We start from the raw sequence: 18,024 nt of genomic DNA, 5'->3' as shown, positions 1-18,024 counted from the left end.
CGGGCACAGGTGATTTCCATCAGTAATTATGACACTCCATCCATCCATCCATCCATCCATTATCTGCACAGCTTATCCTCAGTAGGGTCGCGGGGGTGCTGGAGCCCATCCAAGCGATCTTCGAGCAGTGGGCAGGGGACACCCTGAACCGGTTGCCAGCCAGTAGCTGGGCACACAGGGACAGACAATTCGCTCGCTCAGTCACACCTAGGGACAATTTGGACCGCCCAATTAACCTGACATGCATGTTTTTGGAATGTGGGAGGGAAGGAAACCCACGCAAGCACGGGGAGAACATGCAAACTTCCACACAGGAGGTTTTGATCTCACAACCTCAGAACTGTACCGCTCATTATGTATTGTTTGTTTTTTCATTTCAGTAGAAGTATAACTGATGGATTTCCAAAGGAGTATTTAGCAGTATTTTTCTAGAATTCTTGTCGTATTTCCATTGTAGTATTTTGTCACATTTCTGATTATTTTTGTCATATTACCGTAGTTGTCCTTTTGTAGTATTTTTAATTCTGTAGTAGTATTTTGTAATGTAGTATTATTGTAGTAGTATTTTTGTAGTAATGATCTATTTTTTATTATTTTCAGAAGGAAAGCAAAACAAATTATGAGGTCCCTGTTTTTAAGCACTATGTTTGATATTTAGATTTGTAGTTATTGTGTAGAAATTTTGTTGTATTTCTGTAGAAGTATTTTTGAGTGGACACACAGAGTGACAATAATGTTGGCAATAAAAAAGTTAACCACTCTTAGGGGCCCCCTAGTGGTTGCAGGGCCCTATGCAGGTTAAGCCGGTGTTATGCCGAGAAATGCACCCCTAGCTACTATAATTAATAATAATAATTAATAATTTCCTTTGTATTGTCATTCTTTGTAAGAACGAAATGTCGATACACCTGACCCGTTGTAGTGAGCCGATGCAGCCGCAGCCAACAGAGGGCGCCACTTTTACCTCGTTTTATCTCACTTTTATATCACTTTTCGGGAATGTAATGGCGAACATATAACCAAAACCACTTCGTCTTGCATTTGTTTGGAATGTATACAAATTAAACCATTACGTATTTGCAGGGTTGGTTAAGGTTACTTTAACTTGATTACTTTCAATTACTTTTGGATTACTCCAATACCAAATATGCTAATAAAAGACAAAAGAAAGTAAATATGAATACAATTGCTAAATTTTGTGCAGGCTTGGGGAGTAACGGAATACATGGAACGGCAAAAATGATGTTGGCAAGCTGTTGGGATTTATTTTCATTTTGTTTCTGTCGCATTTTATGTTCGTTTTGCCGGAGATCAAAGAGATCAAAGCCAGGAGAGAAAGCTTACCACGTGTTGTGAGTCATAATTGTATTCATATTTAGTTTATTTTGTCTTTTATTAGCATATATGGTATTGGAGTAATCCAAAAGTAATTGAAAGTAACCCTACCCAACCCTGCGTATTTGTTGTGAATGTAATCAAACGGTAATGCACACCGTATATAAATAACTTTTGAGAACTGTTATGCACTCTACCAAAAGCTTATTATGCTGAAATAAGCGTTATGGTAGAGTGCATAACAGTTTCAATACGAGCGATTTGAGTAGAAAAAGGCAAAATAAACATGCTTGCTCATAAGTGATTTATATACGGTGTGCATTACATTAAATAAAAAAAATAATAATCGGGAGGCGTTTTAAGGGATCGAGAGCGGTAGACACATAAAATAATAGTGAAGGCGTATGTCCGTGAGTATGCCAAACCGCACATTTTTCTTCGATCCTGTCACAAGGTTTTGGGAGTAATCTTAGCAGCAGGATGCTAACAATCATGCCAATTTCCTCAACATGAGCCTAATGTTACGTAAAATATTTTTTGTCGTACAAGCATTTAACGAATATTTTCTGTGCATCATGAGAATATGATGGTTCGTTTATTTTTGCTTATTATTCAAATCAATATTTTTTTTTGAGAATTAAGTTTTTTTTTACCGCTGTGAGGCGCTAAATACACACCGTCCCTATAAAGCAGGGCTCTCAAACTTCGAAATGATGGTTTCACCCAGACCCGAGGTCCAGTGGCTCCGAAGTAACTTCAGTCTGAGACCCCTGCTGTAATAATCTAAAAAATAAACATTTTAAAAAACGACACTGCTACTCAAGGGGACTGGAAGACAATTATGGATATTTTGTCAACATTCTTTATTACAAAAGGACATTTTCGTTTAATTAATAAGGTGTTTTTTTTACATATTCAAGTCCGGCATATCACATTGTGATCTTGTACAATTTCTACTTTTTGACATTAGTACAGATATCACAGGTGACTCAAAAATCCCTGGAAGCATCGCTTAACATAACATTGAAATACAATTTTTTTTTTAAAAATGCCTTCCGGCAGTACTCACCACAAGAGAGCAGCAGTATTTTTCATTCAAGACTCAAGTACAACTTCTTTATATATATGTACAATATTTTAAATAATATCTATTCCGTTCACAAACAATAAAACATGGCACCTGATTTTAAAGTTAAGGCTTTAGAGTTGGCTACCAGTTAAAGGACCAAGCAAGGGAAACAAACAAAAAGGTGCAATAATTGGAAAAAAAACGACAACAACAATTGAATTAAAATACAAAACAATGACATTCAAAACACTTAAAAGATCATGCTACGGACAATGTATGTGCTTCCCGTGTTGTCAGTCAAAGTCTCTACTGCTGCCATGGTTTCCAAACTGGGGAATGCCGACTTTCTGGTCAGGGCTGTCAGTCATCCGCCAAACCTCCCAGCGACAGCTGGTGCAGGGAAACTGGCCAGGGAACTCAGTGTTGCTGGGTAAATATGCCGCCACTTGCTTGCCAACTGGCAACAGTGAGCATAGATCACATGAGTATAGCTCACCTTGACGGGATCAGGTTTCTTTCTGTGTTCTTCACACACTGTGGGCGTTGGTAGATGGCCGGTTGATGAATTGCTAATGCGTACACAGAAAATCCAAGCAAGGGTGATGCGATGCTACAAGAAAATTCTAGGCATTAGCTACCACAGCCCATGTGACATACAAAACAGTGTGCAGACCCCAGAGGCCACATTAGACCCTACAAAGAACTGAGGAAAACTGCAATGGTAAGGTCACGATCATCACATCACAAGATCATCAGGACTGGGAAAGAGAATCCAAAGTGGCAATAAAGGGAGACAGAAAAACAACATCAAGGAATGGATTGGTGGCAACTTTGATAAAACCTAAACTCAGGTCAAGAACCGTCAGCATTGGAGAAGGCTGTCCAGAGTTGCGTCCTCGTTGTTGCCCCGACGATCCATGTGGTTAAGGGATCCCCGAACCAAACACAGCATTAGCTCCACTGTTTAATTTCATGACAAGGAGTATCCCTATTACTGTTTGTACCACAGGGAAAGGTTCACTCCAAAGTATTGTCCACTTTTTGAAGGTAGAAGTTGTTCATAATAAACTGGGTAAGGGTTAGGGTTAACCCTAACCCTAAATGGAGATAATACATCAGGTATTTCAAATTTCAGTCCTTGTTGTTGTGAGAATCGTTCATAAAGTGCTTTTATTGTTTTGTTCGCAACCTTTTCCTCGCTATCATAAAAGCTTCACGTTTTCTCCATCTTTCTACCGAGAAAGCTTTGATTCTCGTTTTCTATCTTGTGTAGCGCCCAAGACTTGAAGTGGCTCTCAGTGGTTTTTTGTGGCCTTTGTGGAAGCGACGCAGGACAAAGTCAAAATTTGCCGTCGTTGACATAGCGTAGAAGACGTTGGCGTTGTCGGGTATGAGCAGCTCTGGAAACAGACACGAAATATGTTGTTAGTTAGCGCTCAAATGTGGGAACCAGAAACATAACATATTTATTCGTGTATTTTAGGGCACTTTGTGTATAACGCGCATCCTTACATTTTTATTAGAAATCGTTCTCAAATCTTGTTTCACTGTTTCTCGGCACAAACTTTGCGGTTGTATGCAACAGGAAACAAACCCGGGTCACTGGTGGGGGTTTTTAAGGGTTATTGATCTATCTTCGTTATTCATTATCCATTATCCGTTATCGGTCAGTTCATTATACGCTACAAAGCCTAGGAGCCGGGACACTTACTCTCAGCCAAAAGGCCAAGCTAAGGTCCTAGCCCTATAGCCTTGTTGCGATCATTGCGAATGCACCATTCCCGGAGGTACTGCAATACCGGGCCTATGCGTGGAGTGGACAGAGCAAGCTCTTATTCCATCTCCGGATTGCAAAAATCAAAGATCATGGCAAAGGCCAAGCTAAGGACTGACATAGCATCAAAGCCACAGTCCAAAAAGTGTCGAATCCTAACTACTGGACTAACAACAATGTAGATGACATGTGAAAAGGCATTTGATTTTATATCATAAGCACACAATTTTCATTCACGGTACTAGAGATGAATGTTAATTCCGTTGTGCATTTCACATCTTACAATGACGTTAAATTCTATTCATCTTTTTTAAATAAATAAATGATAAAAATAAAAAAAACATTAAATCTACAATGTATTTATTTAATGCCCTTCAAAGTCAGATTGATCATCAGAGACACCAGAGTTATTTCCCTTGTCGTGCTTTTTTTTGTTTATTTTAACTTTTTGTTTTCTCTATTCCCTAACATTCGTCTCTGGTATCATTTTAAATAATTTGATCATGGGATAAGTTAGATTGGACCAAATGCCTTTTCATATGTTATCTATATCATTGGTGGTCCAGTGGTTAGGATTTGACGATTTCACCACCGCAACCCAGGCTCGATTCCCATTGCATCCAATGTTTTGGAATTGTTGTCAGCGATATTCTTTGAATGATCAATCATTGCGCAAATACGGTAAAACCTTGTGTATAACACGCACCCAGAGTTATACAAAAATAAATACAGCGAATACTGGATGTTCGAATGCACAAACCCCCAATATAAGCACAAATATTACAACAGAGTAATCCCTCACTAATATGTGGCTCACATTAACTACATACTCCATTCCTAATGTCGAAACAAATTCGAAAACACTCAACAAAAAAAAAATGGAGTGTGTTCATCGTTGCCTATAATTTCTTTTTATTACAATTAGAGCGCTACTAGCAATTTAAAACATTTCACAGACGAGCCACATCTGTGTAAATGCCTCATATTTTGGAAAATACGTTACTTTTATTTGTTCAAAAATTGGTTTGAATGTATTGTAGAGTATTTAATTGTGTATTATTAAAATAGACCAAAAATACAGGTTATTATACACAGATTTCAACCGTCACGGGTTGATGACCCCAGCGAAGATTGAGCAATTATCACAATTAGGTAAATGTACTTTCATTTTTCAGGTCATAAAGCTTCTCATGATGCACAGTAAAACTTCATGTAACTGGAGAATGTTTAAAAGTTTACAGGTCAGTCCTAACCTCTTTCTGGTGAGATGACCTGTGACAGGGTGAACTCTTGCCAGTTCATTTGTTCCAGATGATGTTTCTCAAGGACCCGCTGAATCACATGTGCAGTTTTGTCCTGACTGGTCAACTATGAACGCACAAAAACACATACAAAGGACAAAGGTGATGATCATGCGTGACCTAGTTCATGGAAACTCATAAAACATTTAAAAATTGTGACTTTTTCTAATCACTACATCAGTGTACTCTACCACAGACTGGTTAAATGTCTAAGGATATTCCCATCGCCCGGCCCAATCACATCATTAGTAATACTAATAAGTCCTTTGTGTAATCATTATATCACTAGGGGTCTAGAATGACATAGGAAAATGCATCAAATTGTATCTCATCCTCACATTATTTCTACTCACTGTATGTACAACATTGTTTTGGTTGAACTCTTTCCCATAATGCTCCATGGTTACGCTGTACAGTGTGGCACCGTGAGTAATAATAGTGTGACGAGATAAAATTGAATGCCTTTTCCTATATCAACTGCAATCTTAATGATTGGTTAGGGTTCAGCACTCTCACCACAGCGATCGGGTTCAATTCCCGTTGCATCCAATGCTGAGTAGAGGTGGTCAGCGGTGTATGTCGACTATTTAATGATTGCTCAAATATAGTAATTACTACCGCAAAATTTGGTGTATAATGCGTACCCAAACTTTGGGGTTTTACTGGTGGGGAAAAATGGGGGTAGGCCTCTATACGAAAAAATATGGTTGTTCTGCTCGCACAATGTAACTTAAACACTTAGTGGTAGATATGTGTTTGTTTATGTTTTAGATTCTATTTTTGACCTTCGAGTCTTGCTGTAGCCAGCTTGAGGTTGTCTTACTTACATCAGGAAAAATTACAAAAGCACATGGTAGACAAACAGTTCAAAGCAGCATGCTCGAAGCTCCACATTGAACACTTGGAAGATTTAAACGTTTATGTTTTTAATTTATATGACTGCTTTAATACATATTTTTGCACTTTAGTAGGATATTTTTGTTTATTGTTGTATAGAGAACGATATTTTACATGTAAAATGTATTTAATGTACCGTAAAAATAGTTACAATTTGATCCTTCATTAAAAAAACAAAAAGCGCAGTCTCAGCTCTTCAGTCTACAACACAGGTGTCAAACAGGCGGCCCGCGGGCCACATCAGGCCCGCTATGAAATGAAATGATATGCATTTATATAGGGCTTTTCAAGTCAATGACTTCCCAAAGCGCTTTACAATGTGCTCCACATTTCCCAATAGCGGCCTTGTAAGGCGCTAACCTGCTTATTGGGGGTATTAGGGGTTCAGTGTCTTACCCAAGGACACTTCGACATGTAACATGGACAAGCCGGGATTCGAACTGGGATCCCTTTATCCCAAGACGAGCGCTCTACCTCCTGAGCTACTGCCGCTAAGGGATTGAATCTGGCCCGCGAGACAACACTCATAGAAGCGCAAGAGAAAAACAAGCTGCAAGTTGAAATATGTCAACTCGATGTTGCCAAAGCCAGGTGCCTCTCACAAAGACACTGTACTTGTATTTCTCTCTCTCTCTCTCTCTCTCTCTCTCTCTCTCTCTCTCTCTCTCTTTCTTTTCCACCCATTTTCTCCTACTCTGTCTCTGTCTCTTTCCTTCTCTGTGCCTTTTAACCTCTTTTGCTCTAACTTCCTTTTTTTCTTTTCTTTTCTCTCTTCTCTTCATACCCTTTGCGCTTTCTTTTCTCTTTTCTCTTCTTCTGTCTTTCTATTTCTCTTTGGATTTCTTTCTTCCTCTCCCTTTCTTTTCCCCCTCTCTCACGACTTTTTACCTCTTGTTTCTCATGCTCTCTCCCTCTCTCTCTTTTTCTTTCTTTGCCCCGCCCTCTCTCCTTTCCCCCCCTCTTTCTCTTATTTCATTATCTCATTTTCTTTCTCTTTAATCTACTAGTCCGGCCCCCGACAGAATGTTTCTTCTATCGTGTGGCCCCCAAGTTAAAATGAGTTTGACACCCCTGGTCTACAAGGATTAAATCTTGTTCGGTAGCTACTAAGCAAAAGCAGCATAACAATATAAGCCAAAAAAAAAAAAACACATAACTTTTTTTTACTTTAACAGCGGCCTGGAGGTTGTCGACTGCACTACATCATTCAGACTATTGACTCATTCAGTGCCATTATGTATAAATACGTTTTTTAGAAGCATAGTCCCTGATTTCCAAAACGTAAAAATGTGTTGTTGTTTTTTTAAACTAGTCTACAGGCTTTAGTTCTACTGATCAGTAAGTATCAAGCCTCTGAGAACAGTTTCAGTATGATGAATAACCACTAGATAGTATGAATGGCTTTGATTAAATCTTTGTCCACACATCGAGGAGCCCCCACTTCCTCGTGTTGCTTTCCCCCTATGTCCCGGCCCGAAGCCTTCGTTCCGAGAGCGCCGGTCTCCTGGTGATCCCAAGAGCCAAGAAGTGTTCCGCCGGTTCGAGAGCGTTCTCCATCCGGGCACCGGTGTTGTGGAATGCTCTTCCCCCTGAGATCCGATCTGCAACCTTGTTGGAAATGTTTAAATCTAGGCTTAAAACTCACTTCTACTCTATAGCATACGAGTAACCTAATCTTCTTATATGTAATAACTTGTGAAGCCCTTAGAGACTAATTGTGATTAAGGGCTATACAAATAAAAATGACTTGACTTGACTTTGCTTCCTCTATCCAGCGATTGAGAGTGTGTGTAGGGGGGGCTCCCAAGTGTCCGAAATCGTGTGATCACGTCACCGGAAACATCTGGCATTGAAGAGTTATTGAGAAATTAATGGATAAGTTCAGTGTTCTTGCAAATAAATGTTAATTTGCTGCCAAAGTGCCCCTGTGTTTATGGAAAGCATTCTTTAGTTATTGGAGGTATCTCAAATGCAAAAAAAAAATAACCTAAGTGAAAGTTCCTCTTGAAATGATGCATCCTTTCACAAAAAGCTGTTTTTTGCAGAGGTTTTCTTGGAAACAAGAAATTTCAAGAAATTAGCAATATTCAACAGCTGTTTAACGGTAAATGCTAGAAACGTACTTTTTATTCTAATAAAAGACAAAGGTTGAGATTTATCTTTCAATGTGTCCTGTGCCCATGTAGTTACAGAACTAAATTTCCCTAGGCCTTAAAAAAGTAGTCAAAATGGCAAAAAATGCCTCGCACCTGCACTTCCCATTTGAGAGAAAAGTCTGGCATTGAATGAGTTAAGATTGAATGAATTCATATGTCTGGCTTGAGAAAACTCACTAAAACACTCTTGTACATGTTGCCATTATTGTGGCCCAAGTCCACGCTGACCCTCACGATGCACGAGTCGGCGCTTTGGCGGTTGTAGACTGGCAGGGAGGTCATGGATACAGAACGCTTGTAGATGCAGGTCGTTGTGGGGGGAGTCACACAGGGAGCGGCTGAGGAGCACAGGGAGTCCGAAGATGAGTCTGAAGAAGTTTCGGGATCAGGAGATAAGGCCGGCGAGGTGCATGGAGAAGATGATGAAGCGCAAGATGAAGAGAAGACCTCTGACACATTGTTGCAAGATCTGTGGAAGGACTGCAGGATTGAAATAAGAAAGAGCAAAGTTTAACTGCTAATCGGAATAACGATTTAAACCAAAAAACAACAGCAACCAGATGAAGTAGATGCTGCATCTGAATCAGATCAGGAGGCTTCTCCTGCTACTAAAACCAGAACTATCTGTTTCATGTGGAGGAGCAAACCCCTCACCAAAAAAAACGGCCGCCAGGCTGCACTTGCCAAAGAATCACCACAGAAAGTGGGCCCCCTACAATACTTTATGATAAAGAAAATTAAAAGTCCCTGATATTAATAGAATTGTTGTTGTTTTTTGTAGACCTAAGTCTTGGGCCAAGCAAAGCCTGCACATTTTATATTATGTTTCGTGTGAATTAATAAAGGTATTGTTAATTTAAAGGGACACTGTTTTGTTTGACCACTTGATGTTGCTAAATTATGTGGTGAAGCTTAGCATAACATACGGCCTGCGGGCCAGATCCGTCCCGTTGGGTGATTCAATCCAGCTTGCTATAATTTTCTGAGTATGTCAAAAAAAAGAAGAGATTTTCTAAGCAATTTCTAAAAAGTTATGATTTTTTTTTTTAAATAAATGCAAACCAAAACTCTCGATGAACTAGGTAGCAGTGAGGTATAGTTTGTATAGTGTGGTAAATTGGTTAAGATATAAAATTGCATTCATTTAACTTAAAATAAACCAGTTTACGCATTCTATGCCAGACATGAAACATTTTTCCCATTGATTGAGAATAAATGTACAGTATTGTGTTTAGAAAAGATCCCTTGTCATCTGTGATTATAATACGTATGGTATGTTACTAATGTAGGGTGAATGATATGGTAAAATACTGAAAAACAAACAAAAAAACGTAAAGTTGATATTATTGAACTAATAATGCCCGCCTCAGTACATTAAATCTGCATCCGGACCCAGAGCCAAAGTGATTTTGACATTCCTGGTGTGGTGTAACCAAAAACGAGTGCTACAAAGCACAATACGGAATACAAAATAAACGGCACCATTTTCCTTCTTTTTCACTTGCCCATCCTTGTCTATTTTTTTCCAGCATGCAAGCATAAGGTTTTGTGGGGCTTTGGGTATCGGTAGCAGCAACATGAGGGACAATCATGTCAGCTCCCTCTAAGTGAGCCTCATGTTATGTCAAATAATTTTCTTAAGACGAGAAGGTGGCAAGAAATACACAATGTTCCTTTAAGCATGTATTAAGGAGATGTACTGTATGTTACTTTACATTTCGCATTGACCCAACAATTAGCGAGTTAGCTTGCAGGTGTTTCGCATGTCACAAGAAAGACGGGACGCGTTCTCTGTTGTAAATCATGTCTTGGCTTGAAAGGGCAATAAACAGGCATACATAATTATGCAGTCTTTTTCATTCCTGCTATTCTCATCTTTATTACAATGATTAGCATTTCTGCAGCCACTTTGTATCAGAGTTTAATGGACGACCCGGCTGTAATTCCTGAATTTGTCTGAGTGGACTCACATTACTCCTTGGGCAGGGCATAAAGCAATAAACTATTTTTAGGGACTCGAAAGAGTTCAACTCATAGTGACGGCAATGTCTTAGCCAGAGAACAACAGTTAAGAGTCTGACTCAGGACTGAACTTAATAAACTTTTAATTCTAAAAATGAATGCCTGCATAAAACAAGTTCCCTGCCAATCCTGTGCCATTTTGACAGTCTCAGATTTGACTCTGGAAATCCACAGCCTTAAAACCTTTTCTTGTTTGGGGAATTTATGGAGGTTGACACCTTCTTTGCATGTGTTGCTACTCGATACACCTGGTATCTTTTTGTGACGCTTTAGGGTAATAAGTCATTCAAGAGTTATTTCCAACCAAAAAATTTAAAATTGAAACAATTACCATTTTCAGACCTATTACATAAATCCCACTGTTACAGTCAGTCAATCTGCCTTTTAAGATTTGGGAAAACTAAGTATTTTGGAGTTACTAATAGGACATTTAAATATATCAGTACCAAAAAATTAACAAAAAAACAGTCAATTTAAAATAGAAGAGAAAAAAATAAGAAAAAGAAAAACACCTCACTTAGTGTAAACAAATGAACCATGATAGTGGTTGGCCGTCAGAGCCTGCAAGGTCTTCTTGCTGGCCCAAAGAATATCTGAATCATGTGATGTTAATCATATCCTGTCAATGAATACTTAAAGGTGGGGCGTGTCATTTGAGGTGTTTTGAAAAAGTTGAAAGTAGGATTTCTTCTCTATTAATTATGTGTTAGCATTGCCCAACAAAGTTAAAAGAGCTTTTATATTTTTTTCCACTTCCATCTTGTTTTACCTTACTTTTAGCACCCCTATTCCGGAACTAGCAACACATTAGAAAGCAGGAAAGGGGGTCAGGGGGTATGAGGGGTGGAGAGTAATTTTAAGCTTGTTTTTTTGGTTAGTGTACCGTATTTTCCCAACTATAGGGTACAGTCTCTGTAGCTCGTTCTATTCCTGTATTTTACACATACACAGATTGCACCGCACGATAGGCGCAGATGACCTCTGCTGCGGCTGCTTTACAACAACATAGCATAAAAGAGTGCGTCTTTAAAAATACAACAGGAGAAAAACTGAGTTTGGTTGTGGTTAATTCAGGTATAGATTACAAAGTATGGGCAGCACGGCGGCGCAGTGGTAAGCGCGTGTGCGGCACAGTTTTAAGGTCTTGGGAACCTCCTGTGTGGGTTCAAATCCAGCTACCGGACTTCCTGTGCGGAGTTTGCATGTTCTCCCCGTGCTTGCGTGGGTTTCCTCCGGGCACTCCAGTTTCCTCCCACATTCCAAAGACATGCATTTCAGGTGGATTGGCCTGTCCAAATTGTCCCTAGGTGTGAATGAGCGAGCGAGTTGTCTGTCCCTGTGTGCCCTGCAATTGGCTGGCAACCAGTCCAGGGTGTCCCCTGCCCACTGCCCGATGATTGCTGGGATGGGCTCCAGCACCCCTGCGACCCTACTGAGGATAAGCGGTGCAGCTAATGAGATGAGATAATGAGATCACAAAGTAAAACGCAACGATAAAAACTTGTCGGACTTGTTTTCCGCTTCCTCCACTTCTGAACCATCCTATGATTAATCTTCAATTCTCTTGTGGCTGCTTAACTTAACTTAACTTTTAAATTGGTAGATACGCTACGGCGTTAGCGTCCACGGGTACTTCCGCAAACAATGAACGGATTGCGTGTGACATCACATGTACACTTCTTCCCAAGTGGGACATGGTCGCGTTCACAAAGAAGACGCATAAAAGTTGCAAGAGCTTGCGTACAAGTCACATTCAGTTGGAAATGTGAACAATCTCATAAAACTGTTGGATTTCACCCAAAAATCGGGAGAGAGCATTAAGCCCTGCAGTGTGACCCTAGCTACATCCTCCGCTTTACATCAGACAGAGGTCGCTCTGCACAATTTGAAGAAAATCTGAGACTATTATGTGTGCCTTATGGTCTTGAAAATACGGTAGCCGTAAAAAAGGTCAAAGTAAGACGGCCTGTTTGTTTTCCAAACATCAAACTAAGCTCCCAAAAAGATGAAAATAGAATATTCTATTGGTAGTTGAGGAATTAGATGTGTATGGCTGTGCTTATGACATTATGCAAAGATAGTATCAAAATTTGATGTTGAGGAAACCATCTTTTGATGATTCCAAATTGTACGTTAGCTTCATTTCATTGCTAGTTGTGCCGCTTCCAGATCTATGATTTCATATTGAAGCATTTAATCAATCACATTTCAGTTATTACTTGTTGACAGGATCAGTCTTAATAAAGCTGTTTGTTAAGCCAAACAGATTTCAAGTTGGCGGAACAGGGCCTTCTAGAATGCGTAAGGGAATGTCAGCGATTCCACTAACTATGCTTGGCTAGGGGTTGGTAATGGAAGTATCACAACGAAAAGGTAAAGAAAAAAAAATCCTGTGTCCATGTTTCTTTTGAACAGACTTCTTCAGCTCTTAATTGAAGAAAAACTTGCCAGAAATACAAAAGGACAGGCTTGACTTTCAGCAATAGTATCAATGGGGACAGAAAAAACTTTGATAATGAAACGCACGGATTATCTGTACGACTGAGTAATTAAAATCTCCCTGATGAAAGAAAGAAGGATGGATTTGTGCACAAATAAACATGATTTTTGGTGAGTAAAATATGCCTATATTCCTCAATAGTGGCGTAATTCTTTGATGTTTTATTTGATACTTTTTTTTTATGTGTCACAGCTGTAAATGTTTTATAGCCATAACATAGTTATTGGGGGATGAATGGATTCAGAAGTAGCACTACTGAAGGTCTAAGTGTGAAATTCACGGCTTTTACCTGTAGTTTGATGGAACAGGCCGCGTTTGGAGAAGATAGATCTTCCAACTCAGAGCTGCTGGAACCTGAAGACGAAACACTGATCTGGTCAGCTGGCGTCTTTTTGGATCCGTCGCTTATCGCCAAAAGACTAAAGGAGAGATTCTCATCAGCTTATTTAAAGTTGTACAAATAGTGTACAGTGAGAAATGAATAGCTTGCTTTTGGTCACTTCATCCTGTCCCATGATACTCACAAGGAAAGTTTCTTAGTGAGCGTTTTGTGATTCCATGTGGTTGGTGAGCATGCATCCACTGGAGGCTCCAACTGTCTTGAAAGGTTATAACTGTAAAAAATGGCACAAGACTATCAAGTCTATTGGATTGAAAAAAAATGTATCAACGAGCAACTGAAACGCAACAGTAAGTGAACTATGTGGGGAAATCATGTGGATGTTAAAGACCCCCATAGTGATCATTTTGTGTGCATGATACTATGTCAGTTCAGAAAATTATTTTAAGAAAACGGAATATGGAACCGCAGGGCGACAAACAACTGCAAAAATCGGCGGTGGCATAGACCCATTGGTTGGCTAACACCAGGCTGCTTGTCCTTTGGTACCGAGCCGCACAGAAAGAAAAAATGTTAAACGAAATGAAAATGATCTGCATTTATATAGCGCTTTTCAAGTCAATTACTTCCCAAAGCGCTTTACAATGTGCTCCACATTTCCCAATAGCGGCCTTGTATTGCAGCCATGTAAGACGCTAACCTGCTTATTGGGGGTATTAGGGGTTCAGTGTCTTACCCAAGGACACTTCGACATGTAACACGGACAAGCCGGGATTCGAACTGGGATCCCTTGATCTACCTCCTGAGCTACTGCCACCCCAATGTTGCATAAAAGTTATATTTATTTTGTGTTCACACTCAATATCTTTTTTATTAGTATTGACCTTAATTTGTGATATTCTGTGGTGGTAAATTGTCGCATTTGGGCGTAGTTAATCAAAAGACACATGGCACAGATCACATTTGCTCAACTTTGGATGCAACAACATTTGAGCCCGGATCAGAGCACCATTGATGACAAAAAAAGGCATGATATTTTATTTCATCACACTATTTTTACCCATGGTACTATACTGTCTCGCCTTTCTAATCTTAAAGGTACACGTGATTGGTAAATCGTTGTACAAAACTTGTTTTGGCTGAAATAATTACCATTTTGCGCCATTAAAACATTCCAATATGTGGCACGGCAATAAATCAATAAATACTGCGCACATTTAGGAGTTTTCCTTTTTAAATATTTCTGATAACCCCGTTAAGAATGTTGGCCCATGATCCAGGATTTAGCACTTTTACTGCAACATTTTTGAATATACTGTAAGGCTATAGTATAAATAAGAAGATAGAGTCACATGTTTCAAGTCAGTAACTATGATCACAGTATTAAATTCTGCTAATCCTGCAATGTTTAGCTTTCTTAGGTATAAACAACCCGCTTTTTTGATAATCTAATTCAAATACTTATTTTGATCACAACATGCCAATTTACTTCAAATGTGGGTAAAATAATACCCATCACCTATTTGAGACTAATTGGCTGAGCTCATCTATTCTCATTAAAATATATTTTAATTGGGAGTGGCATGCATTGGGGAGTAGAGACAGCAGCAATCTTTAACATGCATTTACAGATAATTTGAGGGTCCAACCACACCCGTACACAACCTCAACATCCATCATCTTTACCTTAAAGAGGTACTAGAATCGTTTGTTTGCATAATCAAATAATTTATACACAAACTGTCACAGAAACTGATGCATGCTTGCCGTAGTCGATGTTTTTCTTTTAGTTTCTTACTCTTTTTGTAATTCTTCTGAAAAAAAGTTAAACATATTGGTCCCTCTACGCACCTTTCTTGGTCGGTGAGCAGATTGTGTCCTTGCATCCATGCAGAAATTCTGGGATAATGAGGCAGGTTGAACTGATCACAGGAAACTTGCAGTACACGGATTTGAGACAGGACCTCATACTCCTGCAGGGATAAAACACATTGGAAATATGTATACAAGAAAAAAAATGCTCATCCCAAAACAAAAATCAGGAAACTTACTCTCCTCCTCTTCTCAAAATTAATGAGTCCATCCTGTAAAGAAGATACATTTTCACAAGAGTTTATATATATTGCCACAAATGCTCAAATTAATAGATTTACTCTGTTCAGGTTCATGGTTGTTGCTTAATAATAGACACAAAACTGCAGCTCATAAAACAATAAATACATTATCTTCAGGGTAAAACAGAGAAAGGACTACAAATTTTCTGAGAACAGCATGTATTTTTCTTGAGCTATAAAAAGTAAACTATGTTCTGTAATTGCCATGCAGATTCCAACTTTAAATCACGTGACATATTCAAATGACGGGCCCCAAAATAAAAATAAAGAGAAGGAACAAGTAACAATAAATTGTGAGTATGAGAATCACGTTTTTGTATGTACCGCACCTCCACTGTGTCTGGCAAGGCTGTGTCAAGCATGGTTAGGACCGTCAGGTATGTTCCCAGGTAAGGCACCACCCCACTGGAAGTATTCTGCATGAATACAACAATGAAGTAGTTCATTAGGCTACAGTAATTCTGTCTCGTGCAAACCTGCAAACACATGTTCAGAGCGACTCTTAGTGGACTGTGTGACCTACTTTCATTCAAGGTTCTTATATAGGCCTGCATCGGTAGCTGAACTGGTTTACATTTCAGCCCGGGAGATGGAGTTTGTGCAGATGACTTATAAAGCACTCCACTCTAGTCTATTATTACTGGACTATAATCCTGGTGGATCGTTGGCAACTTAAATCTTGTTCAGTACTGAACAGGGCCGAATATAGTTTTGGTTTCCGGCCACGTAAGAAGCATGATTTACACTGAAGTGAAATTGTCTGTCTTGTGTAGCATTGTGATATATAAATGTTTATTTATCCTGGCATCAATGATGGTATTATGTTTCTTGAAGCATTTCCTAATCATAATTTAAGGATTTTCCTCGGTGATTGGTAGTGTAAGAAAATGCTTGGCTATTATGGGAGAAATATTATATCTTGTCGTTTGACCTCTCTCCCATCCAAAAAGGTCACAGGGTGCCAAGTTCACTTGGGTAAATTGATACAGTGAATAGCCATGTAATGAATGTTTGTATTGTCCATTTCATGCACATCGCCATTTTAATCACATCCTACTTTATAGAGTATGATCTGACCTTAGAACTTTCAGAAAACAGGTTTAGGTACACATTAACTCGGATATCCTGTTTAATGGTTTTCTTTTTAAAGGGAGCAAGTTTCTAAGTAATCCAGAAGTGTAGGGATATGATGATCTACAGGCGCATGACCAAAGTTGTCTCAAGGAAGTAAACAACTTCAAAAAAAAAAAAAAGTAAAACAACAGCTGCAAAACTGCAGTTCTCTAGTCACTTTATTTAATCTAGAACCTTAACATAATTGCAGTATTCCTCATAGTAAATAAAGAAAATAAAAATATTCTGCTGTTCCTCAATTCAGTCATTCATTTACTATTTAGGTACAATGCACTGTATGCACTGTACTCCAATGTGATGTTTTTGAAAGCCTCCACTACTACTCCACTAACTTGTTTTGATAAAGTCTCATCTCATCTCATTAGCTGCACCGCTTATCCTCAGTAGGGTCGCGGGGGTGCTGGAGCCCATCCCAGCAATCATCGGGCAGTGGGCAGGGGACACCCTGAACTGGTTGCCCACCAATCGCAGGGCTCACAGGGACAAACAGCTCGCTCGCTCATTCAAACCTAGGGATAATTTGGACCGGCCAATCCAACTGAAATGCATGTCTTTGGAACGTGCCCGGAGGAAACCCACGCAAGCATGGGGAAAACATACAAACTCCGCACAGTAAGTCCGGCAGCTTGATTTGAACCCACAGAGGAGGTTCCCAAGACCTTAGAACTGTGCCTGCACACGCACTAACCACTGCGCCTTGATAAAAAGTAACTTTGAAAAATTTTGGTTGGTTAAACAGATGGTGACGTTTGAACACTAGTAACACTTTTTAAAATAATACTGTGCTAAAGCAGCAAATGTATCTGCTGGATCCAGACTAATTGAGAGTATGATAAAAGGTTATGAAAACTCAAACCTTTTATACTCAAAGTATAAAAGGTTATGAAACCTTTTATACTAAAATAAAGGTTATGAAAACTCACCTGCACCAAGATTTCTCTGTTTGTCAGAAGACAGTTTTCATCTGGAAAGGTTTCACACAGGTTATCAAACACCACCATGCTGTCCCTGAAAAAAAGAGTATGCCAACCATTAGCTGCACAGCAAATACAGTATGTGATTGAACGAGGATCATAAAGTGCTTTATGAAAAACCGAGAGCAAGTGTTATGTCAGAGAAAATTCAGTTCAATCGCTAGAATCATTTTACAAGCGTGCAGCGAAGGTCTCTGGGTCATCTAAAAGCGGGGAATTTGCTGACACTATTTTTGCACAAAGTTCAACACTCTCATAAAAGAAAATGATAGCCCTTAAGACAAAAAACAACCTGTAACTTTACCTGCTTACAGCACTCCAGGTCTTTCTAAGTCTATGGATGGCATTGGACTGCAGAGCCGACAAAATTGCTTTAAGGGAAGAAAAGTTCTTCAACCGGTGACAGTC

The 18,024-nt window shown here is 39.3% G+C and overlaps 1 protein-coding gene and 1 pseudogene across 1 annotated transcript in view; both read right to left on the bottom strand.

The window, feature by feature from the left end:
* Positions 1-2,181: 2,181 nt before the first annotated feature.
* Positions 2,182-18,024, bottom strand: part of rgl3b (ral guanine nucleotide dissociation stimulator-like 3b) — a 29,064-nt gene continuing 13,221 nt past the window's right edge. The window contains exons 7-16 of the mRNA XM_088343691.1: positions 17,921-18,024; positions 17,566-17,650; positions 15,838-15,924; positions 15,446-15,478; positions 15,246-15,367; positions 13,579-13,668; positions 13,344-13,473; positions 8,710-9,012; positions 5,432-5,546; positions 2,182-3,804 (exon numbers count right to left, since the gene is read on the bottom strand). Of these exons, the coding sequence (XP_088199817.1) occupies positions 3,665-3,804; positions 5,432-5,546; positions 8,710-9,012; positions 13,344-13,473; positions 13,579-13,668; positions 15,246-15,367; positions 15,446-15,478; positions 15,838-15,924; positions 17,566-17,650; positions 17,921-18,024 (1,209 nt within the window). The 3' untranslated portion in view covers positions 2,182-3,664. The remainder of the gene's footprint in view (positions 3,805-5,431; positions 5,547-8,709; positions 9,013-13,343; positions 13,474-13,578; positions 13,669-15,245; positions 15,368-15,445; positions 15,479-15,837; positions 15,925-17,565; positions 17,651-17,920) is intronic.
* On the bottom strand, positions 4,170-4,289 carry LOC148375039 (U2 spliceosomal RNA; annotated as a pseudogene).

Source organism: Urocampus carinirostris, chromosome 1 (genome assembly GCF_059441175.1).
Source record: "Urocampus carinirostris isolate Australia breed hairy pipefish chromosome 1, RoL_Ucar_1.0, whole genome shotgun sequence".
NCBI classification, from domain to species: domain Eukaryota; kingdom Metazoa; phylum Chordata; class Actinopteri; order Syngnathiformes; family Syngnathidae; genus Urocampus; species Urocampus carinirostris.
This window is presented reverse-complemented; position numbering and strand designations above follow the sequence as displayed.